The sequence below is a fragment of the Helobdella robusta genome (assembly GCF_000326865.2).
Source record: "Helobdella robusta unplaced genomic scaffold HELROscaffold_1, whole genome shotgun sequence".
Taxonomy (NCBI): domain Eukaryota; kingdom Metazoa; phylum Annelida; class Clitellata; order Rhynchobdellida; family Glossiphoniidae; genus Helobdella; species Helobdella robusta.
Window position 1 is genome coordinate 11,320,347 of NW_008703570.1, and position 13,177 is coordinate 11,333,523.

Genomic DNA, 13,177 nt, shown 5'->3' on the forward strand with positions numbered 1-13,177 from the left:
GATAAAATACAAGTGTTGACGATAAAGATAATAAAACCAACGTAGGCAAGGTTTATAAAATTATACAAGAGAAACAACACAGCATCAATTCAACGTAATGTGGCACAACCCAATTCAATACAAACAATACTACATCGTCTACGGATACAGATATCGATCAGCTCGAACAGAAACATGAAAAACAAAAAAAAATTATGACATAAATAAAGGTGAGATGCCGCTTCGTATTAACGAAGACCGTATATATACCTTTTATACACACTACCACTAGGTACATACACGAACAACAACACGCACCATATATGTATATATTTATATCTATTACAAATCCTTTTTCAATAGTTTTCGGAGGCAGGAAGCATCAGCGACAAACACACAGTGCACGCAAATACACGCGAAACGAGCATCACATTTTTGAAATTGATTCTGACCACCGAAATAGCAATGTCAGGAACTTCCCGTTTGACCATCGCTCCGTCCATATTTATCACACACACACTCACAAAAATATTTAAGAGATATTACTTATAATATAAATAAACATTAATAATATAAATAATAAAAATAACAAAAAATAAAAGTTAAGATGGTTCATGTTTTAGTAAATGTTCTTTTAAGGCAGGAATGGTGTTCAACTCTTTTGAGCATAAATGACATCTGTAATGAAAATTATTCAAACTGTATTTTTTATTACTGTTTTCTCTTTGGCTTAAAAAATATTTAAAAAATTACAAAGCAATATATTAACATAATTTATTCATTGGTGACATTTTCATAATCGTAACTAGCAATTTTATCAACAATATCATCATCCGTAATAACATTATTATTAGTGTCATCATCATCATTCTAGTTTTAAAATTTATTTTTATATATCACGAAAACATTTTTATTAATAATATTTTAAAAAATGAATAAATAAATAAATAAATAATAAAATAATTAATTTTGAAAAGGTAAAATATTTAAAAAATCAAATAAAACAAATAAATGAATAAAAAACTAAAAAATTACTTCAAATTAGATTTCAGTAGAACGTCATATTTGGCTTTGTCATAACTGACTGATCCTTCGATCTCAAGCTTCTTAATCAGATCTTATATAATTATATTATATCACGAATGTTATGTCACATCATTATCATCATCATCATCCATTATCATTATCATCATCATCGCCTACTCCAACCGCCACTACAACTACTACTGCCTTAACTACTATTACTATTACTACTACTACTATTACTACATTACCATTGTTAGTATAACCACCAAAAATTATATTAATAATACTACTGACACTATTACTATCACTTCTACAATACTACTACCGCTACTGATACATACTACTACTACTATTTACCTATACTTAAAATTAACTAAAATACTACGAAAAGAAGTAACCAGATGATTCAATAAAGTACTCAGTGTTGAAGGAGTTCCAATGTTTTTTCGTTTTTAGGCAAGTTGAATTGAAATCTTTGCTTATGGCATGCAAGTGAATGTGACTGTAAATACATGAGAAAGAAATGTCAATTAAAATAATAATGTAAGTAAAACTAATGTAACTTTATCATTAATATCACCATTATCAAAATAACAACAAAACAGCAGACCAGAAAACTCAGCCATTACACCATTCCACCATCCATTATAATTAAATAACTGACCTCATGCTTGGTATAGCATGGTAACCAAATTTAAATGACCATTTTGATTCTGAGCTGTTTAAATAAAATTAAAATTTTGATCATCATAAATTGTTCATAATTTAAAATTTAATCTATTAATCATTTAATTAAACATAATTGACCGATTTATTTTAATAAATATATAAATAAATTAGTTAATTAATAAATAAACTATTAATTATTTGATAATGTTTACTTATTTACTATTTACTAATTGGCTCAAATTGGAAATGTACTTTTTACAAAGGTCAAGTGCTTTGTCATGCATGTGTTTCAACAGAGGAATGTGGGATGAATTCAATGCTTTCAAATTGGCTATATTATCCTTTGGCAGAACTAAGTAGTGATGTTTTGCCTGCAAATTTAAGAATTTCATTTAATTTTTATTAAATTATTTCATTAAAACATTGAAACAGCTAACAGCAATGAATATAATTATATTAAATGAACAAAAATTTAAAAAAAAGCTGATTATTCTTAATATAAGTGTAATGATGGCTTTATTATACTTATACTAAAAATTTAAGAGTTGAAAAACTCTGATTAAAAATTTCTTATTCAATCAAATGCCTAACTTTTGGATATTTGTCTTTGATGATGGTGATATGGTCATCCTCGAATAGTTTAAGTTCTGGATCATTCATTGCTTTCTTCAGACCATCTGACCAAAACCCAGTTGATTGCTTCTCTAATGATCAATCACACGATAACAAGAAATTTTTATAATCTATTATTAAAAACCAACATCTCAATTTTATCAAAAAAATTTTTTAATATTAGTAATGGCAATAATAATAGCATAAAGAAAAGATTAATAAAAAAAGTAAATTGTAAGTAGTTGTAGTCAGTGTAGTTAATCAATGAAATCAAAATGTGGAATAAAGAACTTAAATTAAAATAAAATAGAAATGAAAGAAAAATAATCTGGATAAATCTATAATAATTTGGACAATTATTATCATAAAATAAATAAAAAATATATAAACTAGCATTAGATTCTTTAGAATCTACTTTTATGATAAAAGTTTTATCTGATAAATAGAATTATTTTCTATTAGAATAGAATAGAAAGATAGAAAAATAATTTCTTATAATAGAGATAGATATAAATAAATAATTATATCATGATATATCTTTTATAATCTTAAATCTTAACAAAAAATCTTAAACCTTAAAAAAATTTTATATAAAAATCTGATTCTGATGCAAACCCTTTTTATTTTTAGACATTGAATTTGAATCCATGCCCGCTTCCTTTCTTTTTCTTTTTTGAGACATGTTCAAATTTGCTCCATGAAACATAAATAATTTAAAACATGATCTATTCGCAATTTTATGATTCAGATTTTGTTTTATTTTATTGAAAAAGCGAACGAAAAGTTATATAGAAATAAAAGTAAAGTTAAATTCAAAACGAAGATACCTAACTTTTTTACTCCAACTTACCATATTCTTCAGATTTTGAAAATACTTATTTCTTAAAAAATAATTAAACCAACAAGAAAACAGTAGCAATAATTTTAAATTATTACAATTTTCACCAGCATTTTATTTATTCTTGTTAGTTTTGTAAAAGTCTCCGATAGCCACGTCGTATTCCGTGCTATAAAAAATAAAGACAATAGACAACTTACCGTCAGCGATTAGATAGATCGAATTTTAAAATACTCGATTGGTAAACATTGAACTAAACTAAAAAAAAGCTCTGTTGTGAAATATCAAATATGTTCTAAATAAACCAGAAAAAGAACGATTATTTTCACTAATTTGAGATGTTTAGAGGATTGAAAGATAAACTTGGAAAGAGTTTCAATCAGACCAGTAGCAAGCTGGTTAGAGCTCTTAACAATGATGACTCCTCTGTATCTTTTTCAGCTGCTGGAGTTTCCCCAAGAACGGTTTTCTTTTCTAAAATATAAAAATTAACAAAAATGATCAATAAATATTTTTAAAAATTAAATAATTTTTTTTTAATATGATAATTACTGTATTAAAATTAGCATCAACCTGTTAATTTATTTAATGTCACTCACAGGTGACATAAATAAATCAAATGAAGATGGACATTGATTGTCCATTTCTTTTTTTTTTGAAATTTTTTTTTCAGTTCAATATTTAGAATTAGTTTAAAAATACTTTTTAAATTACTAGGAGCTAAACTCGAACAGTGATGAAAGAGTTCAAGACATCGTTACACCAACAAATTCACTTATTGATTTGAATGACAGCATTGCCAGCAGTGGGGTTTCTTTCACTGTCAATCTCAATGAAAATGATCATCACCATCTTCACCATTCAACACCCAATAGTTCATCCATCATTGACCATAAATCTCCTGCTGTTTTGGATCTATCCAACTACGATTCCAACGAAGATTTATCAAAAATTGTTAGCTTTTCTAATATTTTTCTATAATTTATTGAAGATTTATGATCAAAATCACGGTTATTTTTCATGCTAATGGTTTTATTCTTTATTTGTTTTAATTTTATTTAAATAATTAAGTATAAATTGAATTTTTAATATTTATTTATAAATTAGCAGGGTGAGGTGGATACGATAGCCTCGAACAATCACCCAACTGCACCTCCTCGTAAAGCTGCAAATGAACCATCCTCTGCTGCCAATCGACCTCGAAATGACTCGGTTGTTTGTTATGTCATTATTAACACTTCTAAAATATCTATTTCACTATGTTACCAACCACCAATATTTTATTTTCAAATATTTAGAGTAATGTTGTATAGTATAGTAATAATATGGTAATAATATAGTATAAGATAGTAATATAATACTGTACATAATATCGTATATAAAATGTGGAGTGATATAGTATATGGAATAGTAGTGTATAACTTAGTATAGAAGTTAAAATACTGCAAAGATGATCGATCATCTGTTGTCCTGTTGACAATGTTACATATAAGTTTTTTTTTTCATTGTCTAGTATATTTATCCATGCTATGTTCAAATTAAGCTTGATCATGTTTTGCCACATTATCAGTCTACCATTGTTTATATATATTTATTATGTATGAGGGATTATATTATATTATACAATACTATATTATGTGATATTATATTATATATGAATAAACATTCATATATAGCCACTGATTTTCTTAATCAACAATTTGTTAAATAATTAATTATTAAATTAATTAATTATTTATTTAGTTAAATAAATTAAAAAATCAATAATAATGCAGATGAGCTCGCAGATGAGTGACAGTTATTATTTTTCTCCAAATTCAAGTTTTGTGCCCCCCTCACTGCAACAGCAGCCACAGCAGCAGTACCAGCCACACCATCACCTAAGCATAGCATCCGATGCTGAGAGTGTAACAAGTGAACTGGATGAATCGGTTGCTGCCCTCGGTAGCAATCCTTCAGCTGCGACCAACAAAATGTTGGAGTTCATATCGACAGATGAACTGCTGAGATTTTATCACAAAATGCAAAGTAGAAATCAGAAATATTCTGGAAGGTATTCACAGGTTGGTTATTTTAAAAATTTGTTTAATTTGTTTGCAATTTATTTATTTGTCAATTTTTTTCCTCTTTTTTCTTAAATTATTTATCATTCAACATTGTAGTTACTAAGAGAGATTTTGTGTATGGATTTATTAAGAATTCGTAAAATTTATTGTAAGCTTAGGTCACAACTCACTTGATCTCCATACAACTCTTTTACTACTATGTTATTTATTGATTGTATGCTGTTGTCTGGCTCTTTATTACCTTCTAGTGATGTTCATTTGTCTCATCTCTCTTAAATTTTTGTTAATTATAATTTGGTTGCATGTTACATATGCCATTGTTTTGATATATTAGTTTGCATGTAATTCATGCTCTTGTTTCAATCCTCTTTCAGTTGTATACTGCTTATAAAGATTTGGAGAAGGAAAGAGACAGATTAAAAGTATTACACATTTTTTCTAATTTTTATTTATTTTAATTTGACTTAATTTAAATATTTAATTTAATTTATTTTTTTTCAAACTTATTTCTTCATCTTTTAATTTACTGCAATAATTTTTTTTTTCAAAAATTTTTTCACTCTTCCTTATATCATATGCATGTTTGTAAAATAAGAACATACGTAACATATATAATAAAGTTAATATTTATTATTAAATACTAATTTTTAATGCATTTTAACTGATTTTTTTTAAATATTCAAATTTTTAAATACAAAAACATTTTTTGTAGGAGGTGCTGGCAAAATGCCAGGACAAAGCCTTCCAGCGCATTACAGAATTAAAGGAGCAGATATCCCTAAAGGACATGGCCTTGAATGACGTTGAGGTCAACTACACGATGATGTTGCAAGAGAAGGATGAATTCATCAAAGTCCTCCAGATGCAGGTCGGTTGATGTCTCCATTTTTATTGTTATTACCATTATTTTTTTACTTTTGTTGTTGTTGCTGCTGCTACTGTTATATTAGCTTTTGTTCGCGTGAGTTTTGTTGTTCGTTGTTTGTGATCTGTTTTTAGATTTGTTTTGTAGTGTTTGTTTGTTGCATTGTATTTATAGTAAAACTTCATCTTATATTTTTACATGTCTGCCCAACAAGTCAGATTTGTGTGGCAGTTATGATGTGTTAATATTGCATAAAGATTTGTATGAACAGAAGTCGTATATCAATTTCTCAATCCTCTGAAAGGTGAACATTTTGAAGAAGAAATTTGATGAAAATAAGGACAAATTGATTGGCGCAGATGATGAAGATGAGGATGTCAGGAAGGCAAAAGTAGCATCTGAAAACAAGTATTCAAAGGAGGAAGCTTCTGTTGACCTTAATGAATTCAATGCTTTAAAAGAAAAGGCAAACATTTTTCTATTTCATTTCATTTACTTTTTCATATTGTTAGTGTATGTGCATGTTTTTGTTGATTTTATATTATATCAGGGCTGTTAATATTATTCTTTTGTGAAATGCTTTCTGAAATAAAGGCTCTTCAGATATAGTTTTCTCATGAGAATGATTGAACTTAAATTGTATCACCTATTCCCTTTACTAGAGTTTTACCATCAACTCATACACCATTTTCATTTTAGTTAATAAATGTATCCCTTTTGATAATAATAATGATAAAAATTTATAGAATGTGAAGATGACGTCGTTGCTAGGCAATTGCAAGGCAACTATATTGAAACATAGAGAGGAAATCAAAGAACTATCAGAGCAAAACAAAAGGCTTCAAGAAAATGTACGTTTTATAGTTTTTTTTACATCTTTTTGGTGGTCTGCTTTTACGATCTTTCAAATGAAAAATGTTTCTTAATCATTGAATTTTTGGCTAAAATTTTTTCTTCAGTTGAATTATTTAATAATTAATTCTTTTATATTTTTTTTAGTCCGCAGATACTTCAGATGTTTCATTAATGAAGGCGACGTTATCTTCCAAGATCTCTTCATTGGAAACTGATTTAGAGTCAACATTCAAAAACAACAAGCAACTTGTGAAGAACATGACAGCGCTGAAGGCTGATCATGATGCTCTCACCTCTAAATTCAACGAGACCACAAATATTCTCAATGAAGATATCAGACTTCTGATAGTGCAGAAGACTGATTTGGAATCAAAGTACGAAAATCTCGCTGAAGAAAATGGGAGTCTGGTGAAAAAGATTGAAGCGTTAAATAAAGAATTACAAATTGAGCTGAATGAGAAAGTCGAACTTGAAAAAAAAACTGAGTATTTGGAGAAACTGTTGAAGCAACATGAAACCTCTCTTGCGACTTGGAAGGAAAAGATAATCTCATCCATTGATCACTTCAGTTCATCCACTGACAGACATATTGCCAACAGTAGCAGTTCCGATAGTGGTGCCGCAAGTTCTTTATCAGCAACTGAAACAACTGTCCACTCTGAACTAAATTTAGATGGTAATATTGATAACGAATTCAATGATATATACAACAAGGTTGTGCGTAACTTCACAAAAGTTTCTGAGGATAAGAAAAGATCAGCCACAATTGGATTTCAGACAGATAGCCACGAGGAAGGTGATGACAAGTTTTCTCAAAAATTTTTACAAGATAGTGAGGGCCTTATAGAAAAGTTGAGGTGTGAAAAAAGAGCTTTGAAGAAATTTCTCACAAAATCTCAGGTGAAAGCAAAAATTTTTAAACAATTGTGCAACAGCATCTTTCAGTCCGCAGTGACCGAATTTGATCAAAATGGTGACGTCATTCTCAGTGAAAATGTTTTAAATTCAAACCTTATAGATGTCAACAATTTTAATGGTTTTGAAATACCTCCAGTTCCTAAGAATGATTTGTTTGACCAGGAAGAATTTTATTCTTCAAAACCTGCCACAACAACAACCAACAATATTTCCCATTGCCATGTGTTATGTCCTGCTCATCTCTCTGAGCCTCGATTGAATTATGATTGCAACATGACAACGAGCAACAATATTCCAACAGACACACCCTGGTACGGTTACTCAAATGCCACACTGGAATCATCGTTCACTGTTCGACAATCCATCATCGCCATTTTGAAAGATGGACTTAATAGAGCTCTCATTAAAATGGAGAATGATAAGAAGAATAAATTTCAAAAATCGTCGTCTCTGCTGTCCAAAGAAGCTGCTCCTCATAAAAATAACAAAAATGATGAGGGATCACTTGATAATGCGAGCAGTAGTGATTGCTACCCAACCACCACTACAAGTTCAACTTCTATTGAAAACTCTCTAACTTATCAGAGTAATCTCTCAAGTGAAACTTTGGTAAATTCTGCTGATGACGATGATGACGAGTGGGAAAGTGTTGCTGAGAAATATGATGACGACGACGATGAAACTATTAATTCTAATGTCAAAGAAAATATCGGAAGAAGAAATAAGTTTGATGTCAACAGCGTTAGCAGTGAAGATTCATTGAAAGAGTTGTTGGAAGGCTGGAAAACGAGTTGTGAACAAGTGCAATCTTACGTATCATTATTACAACAGCAATTACAACAGAGCTCTTATAATGTTAACAGCAGATACTCATGTCAGGGTGTTGACCATGTAGAATTACTTTTAACTAAAAGTGCATCTACTGTTAACGTTTTAGAAAATGATGTTGATAGAAAAATTGATATTCCAGCAATGAGCGATCAAAGTGATGTTGAATCAATGAAAAACGAACTGACATATCATCACGATAAATATAACACATTACTTAGGGATTATGACAACTTATTCAATGATTTTACTTTAATTAAAAACGATTACGAGATTCAGAAGCAAACCTGCGACATATTGAAAGTAGAGAATACTGAAATGTCTGATATAATTAATAAGTTGAAGTCCACTAGCGAAACAGATAGTGCCAGCAAATCACAAATCCAGGACAATTATGACCACATCGTTCATAATTTGGATCAAATAAGAGCTGAGAAAATAAATCTCCAACTGGAGCTAACCAACGTGAACGATTTGTATGATCAGCAGCAAAGAGATTATAATGAAGTCAGGGAGCAACTCGAAAGAGCCCTCAATGATAACAGAAAACTTGAATTGGATACAAACGTTCTGAACAATGTTCACAATGATGTAAAAGATGAACATGATAAACTAACTACACTGTTCAGTAGTTTAGAAGCTGATTTCATTAGAGTTACTGACAGCTTGACGAAGCTGCAGCAGGAACATTCACATTTACAAGATGACCATAAAATGTTACAAATTGAGATTCAAGAATTGAAGGAGAATGAAATCAGGTCTGATGATAAATACAATGAACTTAAATTGCATTATGATCAAGTTGGATCAGAGATTGAAAAAATAAAGATAGAAAATGTTGAATTAATTAAAGATTGTGAAAAAATAAATGCAGATTATAATTCACTCAAAGCATCTTACGACACCCTGAAACAAGATTATGAAAAGTTGGTCGATGACCATGACAAAATGAAGAATTTGAAAGCTAATATGGATGAAACGATTCAAAATTTATTAAATTCTGAAAATGAGTTGAATTCGAAATTATTAATTTTAGAGACTACAAATAAAGAATTGTTAAAAAAATTTGAAAGTAAAAATGAAACTGGCGAACTTCTGAGCAAAAAGATTGAAGAATGTGAAAACATTAGAAACAAACTAAGCAAGGTGGAAGAGGATTACGACAAGTTGCAGATAGAAATGGAAATGTTGAGATGCAGTAGCAAGAAATCTCTCGAAGATTATGATGCACTGGATGAAAAGTACCACAAAATCTTTGATGAAAAAGAGATCGATTTGCTTAAAATTGCTCAGTTAGAAAACCAACTTTTAGAGCACAGAGCTGAAGTTAATGACGCTAAACTTTCAAAGGCTGAATTCCAATCCGTTTTAAATTTGAAAGAGAATGAAATAGAAAAGTTGACCAATTCCATTAATGAATTGGATAGTTCGAATAAGCGACTGAACAATCAAATTAATAAGCTGCAGTTAGAGTCAACAGAAATGCATAACTTGATTGTTGAAAAAAATGTAAAAATTGAGGAACTCAATGACCAGGTAGATGCACTGAGGAAACAATTAGATGTGGGAAGAATTGAACAGAAAAACTCATCACAGGAAATTGATAGGTATAAAGATGAGCTTAAAAAATTACACGACGTCCTGAAAGCCTCCAGTGGTGAACTGTCTGAAAAGTGCAAAAATTTGGAGGTTGAAATATCTAAATTGATGAATGATCTGCTGGAAACGAAAAGCGAAAAAAATAAAATTGCTGTCAAATTAGAAGAGAGTGAAAAGATTATAAGTGAATGTTCCAAAATAAATGCTGATCAACTGGCTTGCTTGGAAGAGGTTGGAAAACAATTAAGTGAAAAATCAGATTCTTGTGAAATTTTGAAAATTTCTTTGTCTGAGGAGAAGCAGACATATGATACGATTGTAAATGATTTGAATAATGAAGTTAAAGAATTAAAAGATAAATTTGAAGCAGCCGAGCTTGATAGAAGCAATCATTTGAAAGAAGTGATGCAGAAAAGTGAAGTTGAATTGTCCAATGTTAGAACCTATCTTTCAGCTGAAATTGAAGCCTTGCGAGCATCAAACGATGCTTATATTGAGGATATTAAAGCTAAAAATATCATTATCGACCAACTCAATAAAACTTTGGCAGATATGAAAATTGATTTTGAAAAAAAATATTCCGAATTAAAAGCTAATGAAACGAAATTAATGGAACATATGAAAGAATTGAATGATTATAAATCTTCAATTGAACAACTTAAAACCGATAATGAAGTTTCAGTTTCAAAATTTTCAAACGAAATAGAAAATTTGAAGCAATTAATTATCGAAAAAGATGAAGCCATCAATGAATTGAATCTTAGGCACAGTGAAAAAGTTGAAGAGCTTACTAAAAATGAAACTCTTCTGAATGAAAAAATTGAAATTTTCAACCAAGAAAAATTGAAATCAATCCACGAATTACGAGACAACTATGAAAATGAATTAAATTTAATAAAAAAAGAAATCGACGCTAAAAACTCGAAAATTTCAGAACTGGACAAAGAAGTTTCTGATAAGGATGTTATGATTGGTAGTTTGAAGATAGAACTTGACACAAAGGAAATTAAATTGTCCTGCTTCGAACTTGAGTTTGACAACCTCCAAAGCGAACTTTCACAGAGGTCTTCTGAGAAAAATTTGCTGCAAGAAAGATCTGATGGGCTGGAAGATTTAAAACTAACTGTGCTGAACATCAACAAACAACTTGATGAGAAATCAAAAGAGAATGAACTGCTAAAAAAAGAAGTTGAAAATTTAAAAACAAGTTTTTCTGAGAAATTGTTAGATTATGAAAAATTGCAAGAAACATTTAAAACTACAAAACAAGATTGGATTGAAAAGAATAATGAATTGAAAAAGAAGGCGGAAGCGAAATTGAAACAATTAAAAAAGCAGAGGACGGATGCCGATGAATTAGTTGCCGAACTTACAAATTCTTTGACATCTTGCAAGGATGAGATATCCAGATTGAATGATGAATTGGCATCAGCCAATACCAGCTTATCGCTAAAAGAAGGAAGAATAATAGAATTAAATGATAAAATAATAGGGTACGATGATAAAGAAAGTCAGTTTAATGATAAAATATTAACTCTTGAAGAAATGGCTGATGATTTGAAGGAAGAACTCGTTGCTAAAAATAATGAAATTGCTAATTATAAGGAAGAAATTGTTATCATTGAAATGAAGATTAATGAATTAAATGAGCAGATTTCAATGAAAATAATAGAACACGACAGCTGTTTGAATGAGTTATCAAATGTTAAAATGAATGTTAAAACACTTGAAGATTGTTTGAATAAAAAAGAATTGGAATTAACTGAAAATATGTACACAGTCAATTTACTTCGGCAAGAGTTAACAAATTCAGAACAAAGAGTGTTTCAACTTGAATGTACTTTTAAAAGAGAATCAGAAGAAAAATTGCAGTTACAAGAGAAACTGAATAACGCTGTTGAAGAGTCTGTAAATGTGGTCAAGAATATTGATGTAGAAATGGAACTGGTCAAGTCTGAAGTGAAAGAGTTGAAAAATTATCAAACGACTGCAGATAATGAATTGTTAACGTTAAGAAACGAAAAAGAAAGCTTGATTGAAGAAGTTGAAATCGTGAAAAAACAAAATTCCGAGGCACTATCAAATTTGCAATTGAAAAACCAATCGTTGTTGACTGATAATGATTCACTTAATAAAGAAGTTAATGATCGTAAATTGGAAATTGTTTCTTTAAAGGAGGTTATCAACAGATTGACTGAAGAAAAGAACAAGTTGCTTGAGCTTACAAAACCAAATGGTTCAGATGACGAAAAGGTGAACAAAGATAGACTGGAGAGACTTGAAAAAGATCTGAATGAAGTTACAACTGACAGAGATAATCTCAAAAGGAAAGTTCAAAGTCTCCAGCAGGAAGTCAAAAAATTGAAAACTGAGTTGGAGTCTAGTTTAAAAAGTGCTGAAGATGATAAACAGAAAGAAATTGAGAGGTGTGTATGTGTGTTTCTCAAATGAATAATTTTCGAATTGAATGAATATTGTTTTAAAAAATGTACTTTCAGACTGAGACGGGAGTATACAGATGAGATGAAAGAACGTGATGATGAGAATGACGTAAGAGTGAAGCAGATGCTCAGAGAATTTCAAGTAAAGATGGAAGAGAAGGAGAAACAGTACCAAGATAACTTCACCATATCGTTAGGTCTCAATTGTTGTGTTTCTAAGTATTTGTTGGTGAAAGAATCTTCATGTAATGATTGATGGTGTCGATTCTTCATTTATTCGATTTATTTAAAATTTCGATTGTTCGACTAGTTAATGTAGTATTTTTTTTTATAAATTATGTATTTACTTAAAATATTTTTCAAATTTGATTCTGTGTGAACAGAAAAGTTTGAAGATGAAAGTCGAGATAGACTGAATGAACTGCATGATGAAATTGAAGAACTGAAGAACGACTTGAAAATGAAGGATGAGTACATTGAT

The 13,177-nt window shown here is 29.7% G+C and overlaps 1 protein-coding gene across 1 annotated transcript; it reads right to left on the reverse strand.

The window, feature by feature from the left end:
* Nucleotides 1-581: 581 nt before the first annotated feature.
* On the reverse strand, nt 582-2,382 carry HELRODRAFT_62577 (hypothetical protein; the record flags this gene model as incomplete). The annotated part of the gene is made up of 6 exons (XM_009011451.1): nt 582-657; nt 1,015-1,096; nt 1,404-1,507; nt 1,670-1,723; nt 1,927-2,045; nt 2,266-2,382. Coding segments are annotated over 6 exons (552 nt in total), but the record flags the coding sequence as incomplete, so codon positions are not given.
* Nucleotides 2,383-13,177: the final 10,795 nt, after the last annotated feature.